At 36.0% G+C, this 20794-nt stretch overlaps 4 protein-coding genes across 9 annotated transcripts; 2 read left to right on the top strand and 2 right to left on the bottom strand.

The window, feature by feature from the left end:
• The first annotated feature begins 495 nt into the window (after positions 1-495).
• Positions 496-12184, top strand: cmb (combover). 2 transcript variants are annotated; one of them, XM_043412231.1, is made up of 19 exons: positions 496-846; positions 1003-1166; positions 2745-2856; positions 3082-3221; positions 3526-3624; positions 3717-3830; positions 4377-4484; positions 4626-5042; positions 5189-5500; positions 5584-5877; positions 6283-6412; positions 6792-6938; positions 7244-7727; positions 9082-9204; positions 9287-9556; positions 10365-10539; positions 10651-10851; positions 10997-11116; positions 11371-12184. In XM_043412231.1, the coding sequence occupies exons 2-19, from the start codon at positions 1014-1016 to the stop codon at positions 11539-11541; spliced, it is 3570 nt and encodes a 1189-aa protein (XP_043268166.1). In that variant the 5' UTR covers positions 496-846; positions 1003-1013; the 3' UTR covers positions 11542-12184. The 2 variants fall into 2 exon arrangements, with proteins under 2 accessions (XP_043268166.1, XP_043268176.1); XM_043412241.1 differs by lacking the exon at positions 4377-4484.
• A 340-nt stretch (positions 12185-12524) lies between these two features.
• Positions 12525-15837, bottom strand: LOC122406758 (uncharacterized). Its single transcript, XM_043412443.1, has 2 exons — positions 14853-15837; positions 12525-13137 (listed from the first exon to the last, which is right to left on the bottom strand). The coding sequence occupies exons 1-2, from the start codon at positions 15439-15441 to the stop codon at positions 12764-12766; spliced, it is 963 nt and encodes a 320-aa protein (XP_043268378.1). The 5' UTR covers positions 15442-15837; the 3' UTR covers positions 12525-12763.
• Positions 15838-16021: 184 nt separating this feature from the next.
• LOC122406728 (protein FAM185A-like) lies at positions 16022-18349 on the top strand. Of its 4 annotated transcripts, none has more exons than XM_043412406.1 (5): positions 16022-16757; positions 17045-17250; positions 17322-17505; positions 17633-17854; positions 18153-18349. In XM_043412406.1, the coding sequence occupies exons 1-5, from the start codon at positions 16256-16258 to the stop codon at positions 18167-18169; spliced, it is 1131 nt and encodes a 376-aa protein (XP_043268341.1). In that variant the 5' UTR covers positions 16022-16255; the 3' UTR covers positions 18170-18349. The 4 variants fall into 4 exon arrangements, with proteins under 4 accessions (XP_043268341.1, XP_043268330.1, XP_043268321.1 ...); XM_043412395.1 differs by having other exon boundaries at positions 17633-17957; XM_043412386.1 differs by lacking the exon at positions 18153-18349 and having other exon boundaries at positions 16023-16757; positions 17633-17959.
• Positions 18047-20682, bottom strand: LOC122406745 (mitochondrial tRNA-specific 2-thiouridylase 1). Of its 2 annotated transcripts, none has more exons than XM_043412422.1 (7): positions 20564-20682; positions 19993-20158; positions 19716-19900; positions 19275-19501; positions 19007-19174; positions 18540-18767; positions 18047-18249 (listed from the first exon to the last, which is right to left on the bottom strand). In XM_043412422.1, the coding sequence occupies exons 1-7, from the start codon at positions 20637-20639 to the stop codon at positions 18106-18108; spliced, it is 1194 nt and encodes a 397-aa protein (XP_043268357.1). In that variant the 5' UTR covers positions 20640-20682; the 3' UTR covers positions 18047-18105. The 2 variants fall into 2 exon arrangements, with proteins under 2 accessions (XP_043268357.1, XP_043268365.1); XM_043412430.1 differs by lacking the exon at positions 20564-20682 and adding an exon at positions 20306-20433.
• Between the last annotated feature and the right edge of the window lie 112 nt (positions 20683-20794).

Raw genomic sequence — 20794 nt, 5'->3', positions numbered from 1 at the left:
GTCGGGTTATGGTCGATGATATTGTCGGACTTTTGTCGGATAAAAATCGACGCTTGTCGGAAAGATTAAAACAATCAATAAAAATCCATGTGAAATGAGCCAATTTGTTTTGTTATTTTGAAAATAATATCATGAATTTTTGAACGTTTAATCCAATAAGCGCTATCAGCCAAATTGTACGGAATTTTATATTTCTCGAAGCCCGATTCACAAATTTTCTATGATTAAATTAAAATACAATTATACTTAATAATTGATGATAGAATCGGACGATTTTCTTAATAATTAAAGGTATTTATAAAAAAGAACTTAATTCCATATGAAATAAAAAATATTTCTCAACTTGATTTATTGCTATTATAAATACATAAAGGATGAAATTTCGAGGATTTTTCAGCTGAGATGATGACTTAAAATTCACTTGAAATAATTCAAGCCGGCTTTTTGAAATTCCGCGGTAAACCGCGAGCAGATGTCAAGTACGACATTTAAAAATGGCGCTGGTGATTGCTCGACCGCCGCACCGTTTACAACATTCGCGTGTGTCGTGTGTCCTACTGTCAAAATCTTATATTTTTTTCCTTCTGTACCCGACCGACAAGTTGAGGCGTTGAATGTACGTTATGCAAAATGCGTCAATGTTCAGTACTTATTTATAGCCCGTGCGATTCTTCAAGCTTCAATTGCCAAATTTATTGACGCAAGTGATTTCGTGAGTGACGTTTCTCTATAGAACCGTCTCACCATTCTAAACAGTTCGTTCGATAATTCGCGGATTCACCGAAGCGAAAATTGGCCGCTTCGACGTGTTTTTTTGGGTACTTCGATCTGGGTGAAAATAATTCTGTAAGTTTTTTGTTTGAATTTTTCACAATCGTAAGTTTCCATTCATTTCCGCCAATTTTTTATTTTTCACTTGTCTTGGCTTATTCTAGTCGAACTGTGAAAAAGAAACGTGTTCTCATAGTAAAAAGACCCTTTTCAGCCACGTTTTTTCCATAGGCGAGTCAATCATGGCTCCAGGAGTAAATGACGGTCCAAGAAACACCGGCACGCTGCCAAAAAGCAATCGTAGAAACAACAGGAATCGGGAAACTCCCAGCGTCAATCAACAGGCCGCGTCGAGATCAGTTTATCACAGCCGGATTCAACATCCGAACAATCTGGTAAAAAAAATTTTTTTATCGTTTTATCAATGTGAAAATTTGGTTTTTGTGCAGTTATTGGTTTTACGATGTTATCAATGTATGATTTATAATCTGGATAACGATCTCGAAACTTGCATTACCAAAACACAATGAAAAATATTTTAATTGATCATTAGTAGTTTTCCTTCAACCATTCTTGCTTTGCTGGTGAATTAAGCTTGATACAGTGAAAAACAATAGTTCAATTATCAATTTTGCTGCACTCAAATCAAGGATTCTGCTTACAGGATAAAAATTTCTGCGCTTTCCAACATTTTTTTTTGTTTTCTTCATTACCATCGCATATATAAAGCCAAGAGAAATAAAATAAAACGTTGATAATATACTCAACATAATGAAAGCAAAAAGATTAAATTGAAAAATGTTCTACTTTTTTCCATTTTGTCTTGCAAACGTTCAAAAAAAGAATGAGAAAAGCTAAATGAAAAGAAAAAAATTAATACTTTCGATAAGCCTATCAAAGATTCAAATAGAGGAAAGAAATTTCAAAACTTTTTGAAAAGAAGGAAGTTTTCAAAATTTATTACTTTGCAAAAAAACATCTCAATCAAAGTTCAAAAATCAAAGTGACCAAAGGAAAAGAAATGTGTTAAAATTTCTTATTTGAAAACACATTTCCTACTGGGCAAATATCCAAAGATATTACATGTGGCAAGCTAACTAGATTAATAAATTTCTCATGCCAAAAGCAGTGGTGTTGAGATTATTATATAATTCATATTTCATGCCACTTTCTGAATGAAAAACGTAAAAATTATTTTCAATTTCTATTTGGCAAAATTATTATTATTATTATGGCATTATTATTATAACTCTAAAAAATTAACCGAACAGGATAATAAAATTGTAAGAATAAACGCTAAGAAATTCCTCCAATACATTACTAGTTACTTAAAATTTGTATCAGTTCTGCATTTCCATCGATTCCATAAGCACCAGCAAAAATGAACCACTGGCAAAAGTTCGGTTCAAGGAAAGAAAGGAAAGCGAGTTGCAAATATTGCTGTAGAATAAACAATTTAAAAATTATTAAACACCCAATTGTTTTGGGAAACTAAAAATACAAATTTAATCTGAAAAAATGTATTTCTTGAAAAAAATAAGTAACGAAAAGAAATTTGGCTCAATCGGAGTGAGAACTTGTGGTAAATAAAAAAAGTACGAAATTTATAGATGATATTCGATAACGAGCTGTTCTAGAAAGGAATACTTCTGCTTGACAAACCGAACATGCATTTTAAAGTCTTGGGAGGGAGGTTTTTGGGGATTGAGAAAATCTATAAATAGGTCGTTAGAACAGTGGGGAGAGAGTTCCTAGCTAAGAATACATATCCAGAGACTTCTAAGTCTCTTGGTCACAGAATCAGTGTGCACGCGCTACTGTCGTCCATTTGTACGTAAAACAATACGATTGAATCTTTTTTTTTTTTGTTTTTTTTTTTTCATTTTTCCTGCTCTATGTACCATGGCATTAATATGAAAAATCATTCAGTTTTTTCCAACTTTTTTTAGTGAACTTTAACGAATGTTTTTCAGCTCGATTGGCAGCCTGTGAACGATCGGGAAGCGGTTAGAAGCACGAAAAACAGTAACGCGAGATCCACTGCTTCAGCACCTTCGATTTCCTATCCCGATTTTGCCGATATTGGTAAGCATTTTAGCAACGCTCCATAAAATTTTCTTATTCAGTCTGTGGATTAATATCATTTTTCTAATTAATTTCATACCATTTTGATACGATTAATTCACTTCTCCACTATACTTTTTCAAAATTTTCATTTTTGTTAATAACTTGTAGTAACAGGATCTGTAAGAAATTTTATCCTTTCTTTTTTCGACTTTTATTCATTTATAAACTAATTTGTTTCATCAGTTTCGTATAGCAGTGGTCGACAGTATAATTTCACGGGCGACGAGGGCTCTCACTGGCAAGAAATGGCTCAACCCGTAGACTCGAGAACACAATCTCCACCCCAACTTCAAAGAACAAAACCTACCAACGTCGACAAAATGGTACAAGACAGTAATTCGTCGTTATTTTTTTTTTTTTAATTTTTTTTCATATTTTCTTCTCACAGTATGAAAACGACGCGTGTCATTTTTTTTCGTCGTTTCGTCAAAAGCCTAATGACGTTCCGTTACAGAAGATTAATTTTTTAACTCCCGAATGCATGAATGGAAAATTATTTCTGAAAACACACATTGTGATTAAAATCTATAAACAAAACGTAGACAAATTTTCAAATAATCCTTGAGAACATGTAAATTTGAGAAAACTCAATAAAATTCGATGACGTTTAATTTTTTCTGGAAACAGCCGGATAGACGCCAAGTGGAAAGTCGTTTACATCAAATACGTGATTACATCGGGGTGACTTCGACGATGATAGAATCTCTGAGCCAATCTTCGGATCCGGTGAATAAAACTTATGATCCACGCGAAATTATATATTCGACAATTTTATGGAAATAGAAGTTAATAAATAAATTGATTTCTTTATTTTCCAGCGCGCACGTACGCAACTTGAAAAGTTGAGTAGAATGGTCGAGGATCTCTGCGACAGTGAAACCAAATTGGCTAAGTTGTTGGAAGATTATAATGTCAGAGGAATCACCGATGAGGTTAATAATATTGGAAAAAAAATCAAAGTAGAACCAGCTAAAATCTACAAAACAATTTTGCCATCTTATCACTCGTTTTTAAGCTCTGAGCAATCTTGTTGAACCGTGAAGACATTTTTTTTAACTTTCATCGATACTTTTCAATTCTAACCAACATTTTTCAATCTGTTTGAAACTGAACTAACATTTTTGAGCTCTAAACAACTTTCAAACTTTCAACTATTATTTCTAAGCCTCAAACAGTTTTTATAAAATTGGACTGTAACTTTGGAGCTCTCATCAATGTTTTTGAGGCCTGAACAAGCTCTAGTCACGAATCGGTGAGCTGTAAACAATTTTGGTAAACCGCCGCAAATACGTTTACGAGCTGTCACTGGGATGTTGTCATTGTCCATAGAAGTTACGAGCTCAGAACCCAAAATTCGTATCCCCCAACGAAAATTCTTCAATCAAATTTTGAAAAGATCCAAGTTTTTACTGAATTCTTTGAGGTCAAATGTAAATGTTGTTTTTGAGCGTTTTTAATTGATGTGAGCATGCTTTTAGTCCGGTGACCATCCGCCTCTGAGATCCGATCAAATGAAACGTTTCGTCGAGCTTCTCGATGTTCTCGGCTCCCAAGAACGTTTTCTCGTCACTAATTCTAACCGGAGGGTGTGTGTGTGTTTGTACTCCTAAAAATAGTTCCAATAGTTTTAAAAATAGAATAATCTTTTTCAACGTTATCATCAGTCTTTTTGCTTCGCTATTAATATTAATTGTAGAAAAGATTGATATTTTACTTTTGACCTTTAGAACAGCGAGAGTGGAAAAGAAGATGGCGAAGAAAACGGTAATGAGCCTCTGGAGGTTCAGTTACGCCGAAAAATGGAAGCTTCTCAGCGAAAGCTCGCCGAACTACAAGAGCATCAAGCGAATCTTGTGGGAATGCAGCTGCAAGTCCGAGAACGATTGAATGCAGCTCGACAAGCTCAACAGGCTCTTTTGCAACAAGAAAATCAGACTCCATTGACAATCGCCCCAGTGAGCTCGTCATCCGCGTGGGAAACTCCTAATCGTGGCTCTCAGCCGCCTCAAGCTGAGGCCGAAGAAATCGACGCTGAAACCGCTATGCTTAGAAGCAAACTCGCTCATCTTCAGTCCAAAAAAAAACACATGGATCAACTGATGGTTGAACTCCAAGCGGTTGAACTTTCGGATCGAACAAGTGTGGTGAGAAATATGTATTTCAGTTCATTGGATATTTGTATGAAAAAAAAAAAAAAAAAAAAAAACTCATTTTTTTCTCCAACTTGTAGAATAACATGAAAAAAATTGAACTGTTTCAATTCGACTGTTTGTTTTCGATTGATCGACAGAGTTCAGAAAGTTCACGAAACGCAGAGCGTGACAAGTGCGCCGAACTCGAGGTCCTGAAAGCTCAACTGGCTCATCTGAACGCTTTGATGGAACAAGCCACGAGGGTCCGTGAAGTAACGAGTTCGACAGCCGAGCCGGATCACGAATTGAACGTGAATAACGCACCGATTTCGGAAAACCCCGAACCCATCGAGGACGATGTTGGAGCTGGAGCTTCGTACAATTCTTTCGATCGCCAAAGTGATATCGACGACTTGGCAGCAGGGAAAGCTCGGAATTCGAAGGACAGACCGACCGTTGAGGAAATTCAGGTTCATTTACGTGACGATTTTCAAAATTTTTCTCCGTCCTGAGTATTATTTTTTCATTTCATTTCAAACTTTTCCCTATTCAGGCCGTCACTCGTGAATTAAAAGAGCAATCGAGCCTTCTGCAAGCCGCGCGGGCAGAATTACGACGTTTGAAACAAGCGAGTGGTCTAACGTGCGTTAACAATGCACCCGCAAATTCGAGTCTACTGCCGGGTACAACGCCGCCGTCTTCGATCGGCGGATTTCCCATAACCGAAAAGAAACAGAGCAACAATAACAATAATAACAATAATAATAGCGCAAACAATCATCATACGAACGGTGACATTCAACAGGCACAAACGAAGAAACGTCAGATGGAGGAACTCGTGCGAAAGGTCTCCAATCTATTTTCGAGTGCAGCAAAAGTTCATTGGGAATTCAAGAATAGCATTTCGTATAATCAAATTTGAATGATCTCTCTGAGTTTTTCAATTCTCATTTATTGTTCACAAAAAATAACTTGAACCAGCGTCAATAATTCGTTGCATTTTATCAATATATTTTTCCAAAGAGAGTGACTGACGTTTTAAACTCACTTCAAACAAATTTTTGTAATCTTCAGTTCTCATAAATTCGTACAATTGAAAAATGTTCAATGATTAAAAAAAATCTGTCAAGAGAAATGATATTGTTGAGTTTTATAAATTTCAACTCGCGCGAACTTATGGAGAAAACAGTTCACAGATGAAACTCAGTTTTCAGAAAATTTTACTTCATTTTTTTCTTTTCTTTCCTAAAAGGACCAGAGTCATTCGTCAAGTGTAAACAGAGATGTGCCAGCGGCAGATTGGAGCAGTCGACGAGATTCGAATTCGCAGCTCAGTCACACTAGCACCCCGGCAAACGTTTGGCCACATCCCAACGTAGCTGGTATGTGAAAAAGAACATTTTAATTTAAATCTATTTGTCGGTCTAGTGGATCAAACATAGAAGACGAAGGAGCATTAAACTTTGGCTGAACCGAAAAAATTGAAAAAATACTTTATTAAACCCGATAAACTCTCGTTAACAATATAAATTTGAGTAATTGATTTTAAATAACAGGTTTGACCAAACTCAGTGAGAAAATTGTTTTTAATGGATTCAAAAATCAAAGCCAAGCGTATTTTTTCGCGAAACAAACTGAAATTGCTGTCAATAAATTTTAAACGAAAATTTCAACGATCCACGTATGAACGAAAAAATGAAAGAGTGCAAGCAAATTGCAAATTGAATAAATAAAAAATAATATTTATGTGGCGTTAAACAGGCGGTTCAAACGAGCCAAGCGTGGACGGAGTATCATCTTCGGAGAATTTATTGGACATCGGGCCGCAGATAGCAGCGGTAGAAAATGGTTTCGGTCCAAATTGGTGGAACGAGCCAGCAGCGCCGATGGTGAATCAACCGCAGAATGGTAATGAAAAATAACTCAACTTCCGGTTCGTAGATACAGAGAAAGAAAAGAAAAAAGGAGAGTGGGAGAGAGAAAGAGAGGATAAAAGAAAAAGAGCGAGATAGAAAAATGTCGTCACCGTGAAAAAATAATTGCACTTCGGTATTTCCACGTAGCGGAGCATTTAAAAAATACGTTTTCGCAACAAGAGGAAAAGTCCAATACTCTCGAAGGGGTAAAAAAAGCATCACCAAAACAATCGAACTGAAAAAATGTAAATTATAATGAAGTGAGAAAATTTGCGTTCCACGAATGTGTTTCGTTAGGTCCGGTGGGTAGTGCGGAATATTATCGTCAACTTTTGATGGGCTCGCAAGCTCAACAGTTACAAATGATGGGAACTACGATGCAACAATGCTGTCAACTGTTATGGGCTCAGCAACGTGAATTACAGTCAATGAGGAATGCTATAACACAACTTCAACAACAATTTCGTCAGAGTATGAATCGGAATGGTGAGATACCGGAAAACCGAGAGGATTATTCGAACCTTAGCAGATCGGCTCATCATCTTGGCAGCACCCTCGACGCTTCCCTGCCACCGAGCTCGTCCTTGCCTAATCTCGTCTCCCTTCCCAATTCCGCGAACCCACCAATACAAAACCCTCCAGTTGCTTCCACGAGTTCTCAACAGCAGCAGCAACAACAACAACAGCAACAACAACAACAACAACAAAATCATCATCAACAATTAAACAACCAAGTGCCACCTGGCAATCGAGCCAATAACTACTGGGACAATTTTCGAAGGTAAAACCATATATTGCGTCTAGAAAATATAAAATTTATGGAGGATCCCTTTGACGGTTTCTACTTCGTGCTTTTTTCGCAAATGAAACAATACGTTTGGGACAGAAGAATGAAAAATAATGTTTTGTCATCTCTTCGCAGCTTGTTTCATCTTCCAAAAAGAGATTATAAATTAGTAACTACGAAACAAAAACGAAACTCAGGATTGTTATCCCTCCGTCGATTCTTTTGACGTCTATTGATTTTCGAAAATAAAATGATGATTCAAAATGAAATTAAAAAGAAAATTAGATTTTTGATCGTTAGATTTTTATCGTCTTCTCATTTTATAAGTGAGTACGCAATTGATTCGCGACTGAAAAATTTGAAAGATCATTTCTTCTTCGTCGATTATTCCCAACTCTTTTTGTCTTCGAAATGCGGTATTCGCGAAGGAAAATCAGTAGCGACTTGAGAATTTTATCTCATCCAATTTTACCTCGTTTTTTTTTCTTTACGAAAATAAAATAATGAATCCGCGACTGAAAAAAAATCAGAATATTTGTTTTTCTCTCTATTTTTCATAAATTTCTTTTGCTTTTCAAAAAAATTGAAATTCAATCAGGTGAAATACTTCGATACGTCGATTTTTTGCGCTTTATTTTATTTTCGAATGTAAACGATGAATTAATGACTAAGAAACACTAGAAAGTAACGACTTGGTCGCGATTTTGCACTTCGTTTAATTATTCATGGTAAACAACTCGGATTTTTCTTATTACAACGTAATTGTAAATCTCGCTCTAAGCCAATAAACGATCACGCTTTTGAAAAATGAAAACTCTGCCCTTTTTTTGGATATATTTTTTCACACGCCAATTTAGTCGTTTACGAATTTGATGCAGTACGCCTCGAAAGTGAGCACAAAAAAGTAAAAGTGATCGTGCGGGTAGGTAGAAATTTTAGGTACGTAGACACGCGTTCGTGAGATCGAGTGAGTTTTTTTTCTTTAGAAATGTACATTTTTTCAACCATTCCTCGCACACTAATATCAACCTACAGCTTTTTTTGTCATTCTGTGTTTATTTTTTTTTTTTAATTATTTTTTCCGCTTAAGCTAACATTCGTGACGAACTCTGATTCGGTCCCAAATTCGTGTTGGATTTAAAAAAAATTCGAAACCTCGTAGTTTACCGTGATCTAAAACTTCGGGAATTTCATTCGAGAGTTTGAAGTTTCAACGATTTTTCGAACCGCATGCTTTTCCTAGTAAACAAAAATCGTGTGATGTGATTTTACGCACACTATTCGTAACCTTTTCATTTTTTAACAATGTTTCTGCCTTTTTGTTCTTCTCGGCATTCCACTTTTTCAGCTATTCAAGGCAAAATCTCTTATCGGGAAATCCGAAAAGTGCAGTCGACTCTGTTCCTGGCCCTTCCGGGAATTCCACAGCCTCTACCAACGCCACCGGAAGTACTGTCAACAGCACACTCGCGTAAGCATTTTTAATTTTTGAGCTAAACAGCTTGACAAATAATTTGATCCTTAATTAGTCTATTAATTTAATTCCATTTCAGACGGGACAAACGAAATCGCGAACACGGTGCTGCAGACAATTTGCCACTGCAATCAATCTCGAGCGCCGATGCTCAGTACTCGTTAAATTTACAATTACAATCGAACTTGCAATCTCAAGAAAGGGAAACTTCGGTCGCACGTAGCAATATTCTCTCGAACGAGGCTTCCTCGCAGCAACAACAGGTCGAAAATTTTTGGGAAGAGAATCACTCGTCGTTTCATTCGATCGTTGAAAACAACGATGATTTGGACTGTCTTCGTCACATGAGGTGAGCCTACAGAAATCATTGACTGTCGTGCTTTGATAACTATTTGAGAAAGATCATGCGTTACTTATCATTCAAAAAGCAACTAAACTTTTTTACTCTTTTCATGATCAAAGAAACGATTAAAATTTATTCTCACAATTATTAAAATAATGTGTTACTTATTTGTTGAGATTGATTAATTTTTAATATAATGATAACGGTTAAAATGCCGTCGTAGTAAAATCGTCAAGCAAAATGTGACGACAACCATTTTCTATTTAGATGCGTATCCATATTTTAAACCAGCTGGCTCATGGTGTTGTCAAACCTTCCACCTTTTGTGTCGTTATTACTCGTTGACCTCAAATATGTGTTTTTCTTTTTCCATTCCCAAGTGATTTTCACCGGTAACAAGACTTTTTCAAGACATCACTGATATCTAAATACATTATATTTTCTTATTCTCGATTTTGGCTCCTTTAAGTTGGGAGGATTCTATTTCACGAAGTCCAAATCGTCGCACAGGAAGTGTGCCTGCCATAAAAGCCTGTGCATAGCCCTTCAAAAAATGTGATTTTTGTTAATTGTTTTCTCGACAAACAAACCCAAACAACTACAATAATTCTGGGAGTAGATGCACACTGTATATTTCTAGCATATTTCCAAATTTCAACTCTTAAAGTTGAGTTTTCGATTTCCATTAGATTCGCGTGAACTTCCTTAAATTACTGCTTTTTCGGGATCGAAATTTTCTATTCGATCATTTGGCCCCGTTTTGTCAAGAATTATATTACTTTTTAAAATTTCATTATATTGGTGTATTTTGCAGTGGAGAAATGCGAGACATTCTCGAGTCTTTGGTCGTAGAGAATCGCCGAAGACCGGACTATTTAGTAATTATTCTGAGAGAGATAAAAGCCATCAGCAACGATCACAGATTGCGTTCTCGTCTTCTTAGATCTCTGCGAGCTCTTCAAGACAGTCAACCGATGAGTAATCCACTGGTGAGAAACAAACTTGACAGGCTTCTCTCGAAAATGAAATATCAGATGTTCCCTCTGCAATTGATAAATGGAATTTTGATTAATATTGAAATTTATCCTCGAATTTTTCAGAACGAAGTGACGGATCACACGGCAAGTGAGAGTTGTCAATCGAGTGACGAAGATTCTGACTTTGGGGCACAAGCGAGCGCGTTGAGGAGCTCGAGTACCTCGAATCGCATGCTCCTGCCTGAAATTTATGTTCCTTCTCCTCCCTCGGGACAAATGCAGCAAATGTCACATCCGCAAATGGTCGAACACTTGGAATTTGAAGTGAGTGATAAATATTTTCTAATAATACGAGAAAAAAAGTCACCTCACATTTTTGAAGATCCCGATTTCTTTCAAACGCACATTCCGTATGCTGATGACTAAATCAATGATTTAAAACCATGTCAAATTATTGAATTATTTCCAGGCCGTTTTGTCTCTTGAAAATGTCAACACGGTGCCAGCTTCGGCTTCTATGACGCCGGGCTACAACGAGGATTTAGCAGAAGCCGATCAATCAAGACCGGAAGCTTCGAACAGTCAGCAGGTATGGTTTTTTTCATTCACGCCTTTTATATCGTTTCACTGTTTCCCTTCGATCTAGAATTTGTTATTCGTTCAAATTTATTGGTTAAAAATTAATTAGGTTGCAATCATTTTTTCTGTTTAATATGTTATTACGATTTTCTTATATTTCGAAAATTCTTCAATATCATTTCACTTTTCTAATATTTCATATTTGAGTTTCCTTCTCGATTCGATGACACAATCATATCGAATATTTGAAATTTCACATTCTAGGGCTCTCCGGAGGACGACAACATCGATGGAGTTGAAACGGAGGAAAGTCAAGGCGCAGTAGGCCTAGAAATGCCGCGTGAAATTCCTGACGTTGCTCATCCTGACGAGGAAATGTCGAATGTGGAGTATGCCATTCTCGATCGGATACCAACCCGACTGTTTCACCACTAAATATCGCGAAATATTCCTGATTAAAATTTCTAATGCTAGTTTGAAACAATCGTACAAACGATAAAACTTGGTCAACGCTGTCAAATATGATTTTTTTTCATGTGGTAATTTCTTAAAAATGACTGACCCACTTATCGACTTTTATACTGTCTTTTCAAAGGGGCGTTAAAGGCGTACTTATGCTTCACGATATTCACGAATATTTGCTTCGTCTTGCATTTATTTATGACAACGTTCATAGTTCCTTCTTAAAATTTGTTTTAAATATTCTTCGTTTGTCTCCTCAGTTGTATTGGAACTTTGAGTCACTAATTCGGCGATTCTGCCATTCAATTCGATATTGAATTCGTACGAACTTTCTTGATTTCCATGTACCGGTGTTGAGTCATCGATTTTACAATAGGTAATTGGAGCAACTTTATTTCAGTCTCAAAACATTTTAAAATAACTGCAGAAAAACATAATTCAAAGAAAATCATTTCAAATGCTGCTCCAAGCTATTTACCATGAATTATTTATTTTTTCTCATTAATTTATTTCTCTTTCGACTAAAAATTTGTTACAGAAACAAACATTTTTTCGTCGCTCGAATATGGTTTAAATAAAAATGCAAAAAACGGGCTGATGGTTTTTCCTTAATCAAGATTTTCGTATTTTTTCATTTTTCCCCCTTCAATCGTCCAGGAAACTATCGAACGAGCCTAATGAGATTCTCATCATTTCTTCACATCGTGCGACTACAACAATTTAGTGAAATAATCTTTTTCTTCTACGATTTCTTTCCATCGATTTTGATCATTTTTTCCTATATTTTGGGGTACGAAACGGATGAAAAAAACGCTCCAACAGCAAATCTAGAATTTCTCGCTGGTTCATTCGAAATTCCTCCTTTTTTCCACTCAGTTTCATGGCAAACTTTAATTAATAGTTAATTATAGATTCCGGGGGCGACATGCAAGGGTAGAAAAAATAATGAAACTCAGTTAGTGAATAGAAAAGTAAATATTTATTGATATATACACGCTTATGTCATAAGTAATATTCCTTTTTTCTGTTTACTAGCTCGTAAATGCGCAACGAATTCGTACGCTGGTCAATCATGAACAGTGTGTGGTCTTAAAATTAAGTGAACAAAACAAATCGCGGCTTTCTCACTTCTTAGTCCCACAAGACGGAGAGAGAAATAATTCATTATAGATGTTATTGTTTGCATAAGCTTATTTCAGAATTCCGTTTCCGTTAAAACAGCGTTATCAAAGTTTCGATAACTATTGTAATGATAAGCCGAGCATCCGTGCGTCTCCATCAACATAATCTCATAATCTAAGTAACTATTGCCAATTAATTTGGGCTTTTCGCTATTTCTTGTGGTAATTTTGCAGCACGAACGCTCGTGATTCGTTTCGTTTAACGAATCATCATTGTAATTACTTGCCTCGTCGCGGCAGCGAAAACCCTTCGAGACTTTCTCGATCGTATCAACGTTGACCAATCCCTTATCAACTACGATCAATGATGTCGGTTCATTATGCAACGCGGACGGTCCAAATTCTCGTAAAGGTCCTGTACCATTGCAAAAGTTGCTGTTACCACCGTCTCTGAAAGCAAAATCCTGTTACTTCATACCCCATTTTGACGTGCCATACTTCAGTTCGTTAAAAACCCTAGAAACCCCATTTAGCTTCAACGAAGAATTAAATATTCCATTATTATTTTTTTATTTTTTCAAAAAAACATTGTCGATTAGCGGTGATAACTTTTGCATCTTCGTTGCTATAAGACATAACCATTATTTCTGTTAAAAAATGATCCAGAGCTTCTTCCTTTCAATAATCATGCTAAAGTTAGTCGTTTGCTCATCCCCATGCAAATCTCAGAATACAGGCCATTTTTTTGTTTCATATTGAATATTATTGCGCATTCGGTAGTATTTAATTTCCATAAAAATGAACGCTAAAGTTCATAAATAACAGCAATAGCATGTTTTCAGCCTCGAATGGCTATTTTTTCAGGATCAGAATGTCACATATTCAATTAAATAACAACCAATTATATTATGAAATATAATTCGAAATGATGACGCTGAAGTTTCCAACGTTGGAGTCCAACGAAATGATCGAAAAAAACTCCCCAATAATTCCAGTAATTCTCCTATTTTGTTTCCTGCCAAATTTGCGATTCGTTGTTTTTCAAGCTGCACCTAACGATTCGTGAAATAAAAAATTGGTGAATTTCAAACGTTTTTTTCGTTCATTTGGTTGGACTCCAATGTTGGAAACTTCAGCTTCGTTTCGAAATGACCAATATAAAATTGTTATTACTATTGTTTTGAGACCCCGAGTTCTCCAGGGTCCTACGCAGATAATCGTGCATAATATTCCTATTGAACAGACTGAAATATCTTTATATGGGAAGAGGATGGATGAAAAGAAAAAAATGAACCTTTAACAGCTTGCGAAATCTCAAGGTCATTGACTCATCGATAAATATGGAGATAGAGAATTGCAAAATAGTTGAAATGGAATGTGCACTAAAAAAAAATTGAATGCATTTTGGAGGATGAACATAAATTTCGAAATATTTCGTAAATCATGATTTCGGAAATGGAATCATTCGTGACCTTGGTCGAAAATCCAGGTATTGAACAAAACACGGGATGGTATTGTATTTATAAGAACAAAATTTGCATGGAATTGCATACGTGATTTTTATAAATAGAAAAATATGCATATTCTTCGAAACGTAAAAAATTATAAAGGAAAAAACTTGATAAACTGTTGAAGTTTGAGAAACCTTGTAATGCGCCTGAAAGCGTAAACTTGGAAAATTTCCAACTCTAAAATTCGAAATGTATACATTCAATGTTATTATTATGTGCTATTGCCCTGAATAATAATTATTTTCATAATGAGGTTATTGTATCAAGCGTATTTTCGTTACAATTCGGCACAGAATTATTCAGTCGTTTTTTTTTCAGTTCAGTTTATATCGAAATTCATATGATGTTGAGCAAGACCGAGATCGTTTTTTCGTTCGAAAAGCTCACAACTTCCGGTTAGAGTTTGCATTAAAAAATCGGACTGTATACATGTGGCCTCGAAATTGATTCGTCAAACGGATTTTTGTTCAACATTTCTAAGTAAAAAGGCAACGCTTTTGTGTCAGTTTAACGATTGGCATTAAATAATCATCACCTCAGCCTAATCAATCAACACAGCATAAAATATTAAGGACCACTCCAAATCAGTCAAAGAACAAAAAAAATTTGCATAAGCGCAAAATAGAAAAGGTTTGAAAAGTTTGGACAATACCTTGTCGGGACTTTTTGGTAAAATTGGCGCTGCGATCGTCGATAAGATAAGCGGGATCGCCGGCGCTGTTGCGCTTCCGGTTCCCGCGTCTTTTTGTAAAATCACAGAGTTCTGATTGCGTAGTCCCGTACGGTGGTCCAAAGGGCAATGAAAACATAGCGTTGTTGATGTTTTGGATCCGGGGTTCTGGAATTACGCAATGGTTATTCTGGCATCGCATGACGGCGTCGTGAAACCGTTGATCGTTACGTAGCAGAGTTTCTTCTTGGTCAGTCTCCATGGCTGTATTGTTATACTTTTGTACGGTTTCAGGAGGAACAATATTAGATTTATGCTTTTGAAAAATTAACGAAGCCGACTTGGGCATTGTCCATTGATTGGCGCCGGTGTTAGCCGGCACTGGGACAATGCTTGAACCGTTGATGGCCTCGTTCGCACCACTATTGCACGACGACGGTTCTTTTACAATGATGCTTTCGTAATTCGCGAATGGGCACGTAGGCGGTACGTAACCGTAATAACCGCTCGACGATACGTAAGAAGGTGCTATTCTCTCTTGATACAACATGCTCTCGCTAACTACTGCCATTATATTTATTTCCCGCAGTTCTTGTGCTCGTTAGTCAAGAAAAGGAACGACAGATAAAATAGATATTTTGGTAATAGCACGTATATGTCGTTTGAAAATCGTTTGAAAATGCGATCGAACCGGCTTTAGGTACGAAAGTGTAATATTTCACCGAAATAAATTAACAGTAGTGTATGAACGCGTGAACTCGGAGAAAAAAGAACAGTGAAAGGCTGAAATATGAGCAATCAACGACAGTGGGGTAAGCGGGTAAGAGTGAACGCGGGTGTTTTTTTTACTGTAGAACGCGTTTACACAAGAGCACCAACGCGGGAATAACGATGAAAACTGCTCCGCGACGCCGCGACAAATGATGGCAATGATACACGGAACAGGACGGAGAGCCGAAGCGCCCGACGCCCGAAGCCGAAGCGGAACGAAGCGATTCGTGTGTTCCACCACCACCGTCCACCGCTCCTCTGTTTTACCCCCACTCTAAGCTGTTCCAATCACCAATCACCATCCTCCTTTCCAACTGTCGGAGCCGCCGTGGTCTCGAATACGTTTGTTTTTTTATATTTTACTAGTTGCTCGCTCTTTCCCCTCATGATCATAAGCTTGGTGCGTTTCGTTTTACTCCCCTCCCTTTTTTTTTACTTCCCCCTCTTTACAAATTCAACGCTTCTATTTCGCTCCCCCCTTTTACGCTCCTTGCCCTCATCGGTTTCAACGGTTTCAACTCGTGCCTTCTCACACTTGTTTGCTGGCTCAAGTGTATAGTTAAAACCTCGATTTTTTTATATAACCGGCGCTTGTACCTCACACACGCAAATGAATGAATGATGCATGTTTTCTTTATGTATTTTTTTTTATTTGTGTAAATATTCGTACGTTTCTTCGAAAAGGTCGTTTCGCACGAGTAAATAATCAATCCGACATGACAATAAACACTATCAAAAATCTTGTGTCCCTGAAACATTCATTATTACCGATATTTCGTCGCACGTGCAAAAATAACTATGTCGAAAGACGTTTATATACTTCGAGTCTGAAATTCCAGCAATCGCGAGAAATCACAAGAAAAGTTAAATCCTACGGAAAATTGTTTATTGAATTGCCTTGTAACGTACAAGTGAAATCTATCGATCCTCACAAATTTCCCAACATGGACACTTTCCTTGTGAATATTCATTCCGACAATACTCAATGTGTCGATATTGAGAAACTTATAAATATCCAGACGGATGAATCATTTTCCGAGATTACTGTCAAAAACTGCGATACTTCGAACTTTTCGAGCGATACTGTACTCGTTTTTCAAACTCCCATCCAGTATGGTAAGCTCATCAGCTTCTTTTCTTTTCATTCGTAACATACAAATATGTATTTTATAAAAAAAATAACTCTTATTTAAGAACTATGGAAAGAAGAATTATTCAGTTGTTTTTGAAAATTTAACAGGAATTATAAAGGATTATAAAAGAAATTTTGATACTGATAATAACAAATGCATATTATTCTATTGTTGGAAAATGTATTGATGAATTCATGCGTTTTTGAAACTTAAACTTAACTGCTAAAGTTAAGTAGCTTTACTGTTAAAAACGAAAATTTTAAATTAAAGATATTGATGTAAAAGTATATGGAGACTCGGACGCATCGATATCAAATATATTGTCACAGTTCATCAGTGCAGTAACTGAGAGAGGCAATATTGAAGCATCTAAATTGCAAAGCAATAGAATGAAGTTCATCTCCAGCCACGGGGGTTCAATAGTATTGACAAAAAGTTTGCAGGGTGATATTGAAGCACGGACCACTAATGAGGGGGTAAATTAGCCTCTATATCCAGATTTCAACGCTATCAACCAACAAAAAAATGGTTACGTTATGATTTTCAGTCAATCACAGCTGAAAAATGCTTGGGCACCAATCTGCAAATGCGGACAGAAAATGGAAACATAAATTTAGGGAGTAATTATTGTGAAATAGCAAACTTTTCAACAATAAATGGTGAATTGAATTTGAACAATCTTCACATGGAAGCTATCGCCGAAATAAAAGGAGAAGGCTGTTTACATGTCTGTGAGTAAAGCAAAGGAACACTGAAAATCTAATTTATTATATAACAATGATTTATTTGAAAACAAATGGAATATAATAAAAATTGAAAAGTTAAATAACTCTTGTTATCCAATTGTCTTCCTTTCAGCTTGTCTGGATGGTTCATTGCAAGCAAATGTCAAAAAAGGTGATTCAAAAATTAATGTCGTAAGGCTTACAGGGAAATCTCAAATCATTTCGGAAGGCCTCGTCGACCTTATTATTCCCAAAGAGAACAACATAGAATTGAACCTAAAGGGCAACACACTCAGCCTGCATGAGAGTTTGAGAGGATCATCTGTGGCAAAGGAACAGACTTTCAAAACAAAAGGCAAGATTCCCTTGAACGTTGAAACACTGGGAAGTCTCAAGATAAAAAGCTTAAGTTGGGCAGAGTCGTTTCAACTTGGAAAATTTACAAAATAATATCAAAAGTAAAGTAATATTTTTTCATAATTATTTGTGAGGTTTTCATCGAATGAGTCATCATTTCGTGTTGCAAAAATTCTAATTGGACATGCCGGACTGTGTGAAAGATTTTTATTGATAGAATTTTATTCTTATAATTTAATGAAGTAATATTCAACTACATCCTATGCTTTGCAAGCGAGGTTCAATTCTTTCAACAGATGCAGGAGCTTTTTGACCCAGTGAATGAAGCGAAGGACCGGGATGCAGGATCACAGCACTGCCGAGACATTCCGCACCAGAGTATAAAACTGCAAACTGTCAATGAAATTTTTCATAAAAAGATAGAATGAAAAACGTGCACAAGAAGTGGAGAATTTATTAGAAAGAAAAATAAACGTGAAAAACGTTCTCAAAACGTCTAGAATTCAACAAAATTAAAAAATATTTAGACTTCAAATTTTCATTTCAGATGCTGATTTTTTATTCGAAAAACTAATAGACGATATCCCAGGTCATTTCCAAAATATAGCAACTTTGATTATCCAAAGCAAGAAATTACCATAAAATTACAAGAATTCCTTTCAATCAATTTTTTCCTAACCCACCTGTCCTGAAGTAACTGCTCTCTGTGGAACTTCGAGACGAATGATCAACCGATTGTTAAGACTTTTGTAAACTGAGCAAGGACTCAAAGGATGTTGATGTTGAAACCGAAAATCGCAATGAAAAATTCCTTTACTGTCTTTCAATTGTTGAGGTTCTTCATTAATCCAATGAGGATTCGCAGCTATTATTAATTGTGTGAAAAGTGCTGGATGATCTGTTCCTTTTACCTGGAAGAAGGAAACAATTCTCAAATGCATCTTTGGGTAATGATATTTCTCAATTCTCAAATGGAGGAATTAGTTTCTTTATTTTTTAATGATAAAATATGAGCAAAAGTTATATTTTTTCTTTCTAAAACATTGCAGAATATTTGTCTCTGCAGGGACTTATGGCTCTTTTTATTTATCTCAAATGAAGAGTGTGATATTTGAAAACTGAGTCTTCAAACAATTTTATTTTGACTCACCGCTAATATATCATTCGTTTGAACGTCTTTATGATACACGTAAAAAGGTTTTTCCTGGCCGCCAATTCTACATCTTTGTCCCAAAGTCCATTGATGAATGCCTTCGTGTTTACCTATTATTGAGCCTGTGTCGTAATCCATAAAATTTCCAGGTTTGTCCTCTACGTACTTTGCGGAATATAAAACTATTAGATTCCCAGGCGGATCCTCAGTTCATTAGGATATCATTAGTTGTATATGATTTTGTTATTTTGTATCAGAAACTCACTTCGGCGATAAATTCCTTGAAATATCGAGAGCCGATAAAACAAATTCCCATACTCTCTTTTTTTTTTGCAACAACATCCAATTCTGCCTCTTCGGCCATTTTTTTCACCTCAGCTTTGTGATATTCACCTAAAGGAAACATGCATCTCCGAAGTGGCTCTTGAGCCACTTGTGACATGAAAAACGTTTGATCTTTGCTGCAATCTATGGCTTGTAAAAGTTTGACTTCTAGAAACAGAAAAATTGAAAAGTATTTAGAATAGCGAGAGTTTGATGGAAAAATTGTAGCAAAAAATTTCTTTGTAGTTTGCTTAAATTAGAGTAAAGGAGTTTAAAAAAGTGTCTCATAAAAATTCATTACTCATAAAATGAGAATGAAAATGAATTTATTATTTCTCATGAAAATGAAAGTAAAACCAGTGAATTTGCTCAAGAAACTTACTGCTATCCGGTTTGTAGGCTTCAAGATAAGGTCCAAAAGATGTTCGTGCATAATGTCCTGTGGCAATTGCGTCGGCTTTGAGATTTTCACGTGCATAGTGAAAAAATTTATCGAATTTTATTTTTCGATTACATTCTATATCAGGATTCGGCGTGTGTCCGTTTTGGTAACTCCCAAGAAGGTAACTGAACGAGAAGTTTCGGTGTTTAACTATAGCTAATAAGTTTTTGAGAAAACATTTTTTTTCCATAGTACAAATGATTTTTTTTTTCATTACCTAAATACATCGTTCCAGTATTCTTTAACAAAATCAACACGAATGAGTGGAACATCCAATTTTTTACAAACCCATTCAGCATCTTTGTAATCGTTTTCAGCTATACATTGACCACTTTCGTCCGCAGTGTCCCAATTTTTTATGAACACAGCAGTGACATTGAAACCTTCATGAAAGTATATATTCTTCAGACAATTCATGATTCAACAATTATTCTTGGGATATTTTATGAAATAAAATAAATTATTTGAAATTTGCGTCTTTCTAGTGTCAAAAAAATCCGTAAGGGTACGATAAAAAAACATCTCATTACCAACGAAACTCATATCGGATTTTCATTGCAAAAATAAATAACAGTGCGGAATAATTATCTTCCTTCCCTTTGAGTGTCGTGACAGCGACTCGGGACAAGTACATATCTTTTGGGAAGGTAAAAATACGATATGAAATATATATGCCATGAAATGTTTTTACCGAGCATTGATAACAAAATTACGAAATCTGCAAAACCACGAAATAAACAAAAGTCAATGTTGAGGTTAATGGACAACAATTACTGTAAAACGTTTACCTTTGCGTTTCAAGAGGAGAGTGGCAACAGCACTATCCACACCACCGGACAAACCAACGACAACGTTTCGTAGCATAATTTTAGAAATCTCGATTGTCAGCTCTCAAAACGGAGAAATTCTAATTACAATAATCAAAAGTTGATTATTTCGACAACTGCTATACAGTGAAGAAATAAATGCTATATTGGAAGAAATTTATTAAAAAAAGCAAGCCAACCATGCGATTTCTT

The sequence above is a fragment of the Venturia canescens genome, chromosome 1 (genome assembly GCF_019457755.1).
Source record: "Venturia canescens isolate UGA chromosome 1, ASM1945775v1, whole genome shotgun sequence".
Classification (NCBI taxonomy): Eukaryota; Metazoa; Arthropoda; class Insecta; order Hymenoptera; family Ichneumonidae; genus Venturia; species Venturia canescens.
The sequence above is the reverse complement of the archived record's forward strand: the minus strand, read 5'-3'. Positions and strand labels throughout refer to the sequence as shown.

Excerpts from the sequence above, each read along its gene's own strand:
- cmb (XM_043412231.1), top strand. The coding sequence starts at position 1,014 with ATGGCTCCAGGAGTAAATGACGGTCCAAGAAACACCGGCACGCTGCCA. Across the intron at positions 3,222-3,525 it reads CTACCAACGTCGACAAAATG|CCGGATAGACGCCAAGTGGA; the intron begins GTACAAGACAGT and ends TTCTGGAAACAG. Across the intron at positions 4,485-4,625 it reads TCACTAATTCTAACCGGAGG|AACAGCGAGAGTGGAAAAGA; the intron begins GTGTGTGTGTGT and ends TTTGACCTTTAG.
- LOC122406758 (XM_043412443.1), bottom strand. The coding sequence starts at position 15,441 with ATGGCAGTAGTTAGCGAGAGCATGTTGTATCAAGAGAGAATAGCACCT. Across the intron at positions 13,138-14,852 it reads TACCAAAAAGTCCCGACAAG|ACGGTGGTAACAGCAACTTT; the intron begins GTATTGTCCAAA and ends TTGCTTTCAGAG.
- LOC122406728 (XM_043412395.1), top strand. The coding sequence starts at position 16,256 with ATGAATGATGCATGTTTTCTTTATGTATTTTTTTTTATTTGTGTAAAT. Across the intron at positions 16,758-17,044 it reads TCAAACTCCCATCCAGTATG|ATATTGATGTAAAAGTATAT; the intron begins GTAAGCTCATCA and ends TTTAAATTAAAG. Across the intron at positions 17,251-17,321 it reads CACGGACCACTAATGAGGGG|TCAATCACAGCTGAAAAATG; the intron begins GTAAATTAGCCT and ends TATGATTTTCAG.
- LOC122406745 (XM_043412422.1), bottom strand. The coding sequence starts at position 20,639 with ATGCTACGAAACGTTGTCGTTGGTTTGTCCGGTGGTGTGGATAGTGCT. Across the intron at positions 18,768-19,006 it reads AAACGAATGATATATTAGCG|GTAAAAGGAACAGATCATCC; the intron begins GTGAGTCAAAAT and ends TCCTTCTTCCAG. Across the intron at positions 18,250-18,539 it reads GAGCAGTTACTTCAGGACAG|TTTGCAGTTTTATACTCTGG; the intron begins GTGGGTTAGGAA and ends TTTCATTGACAG.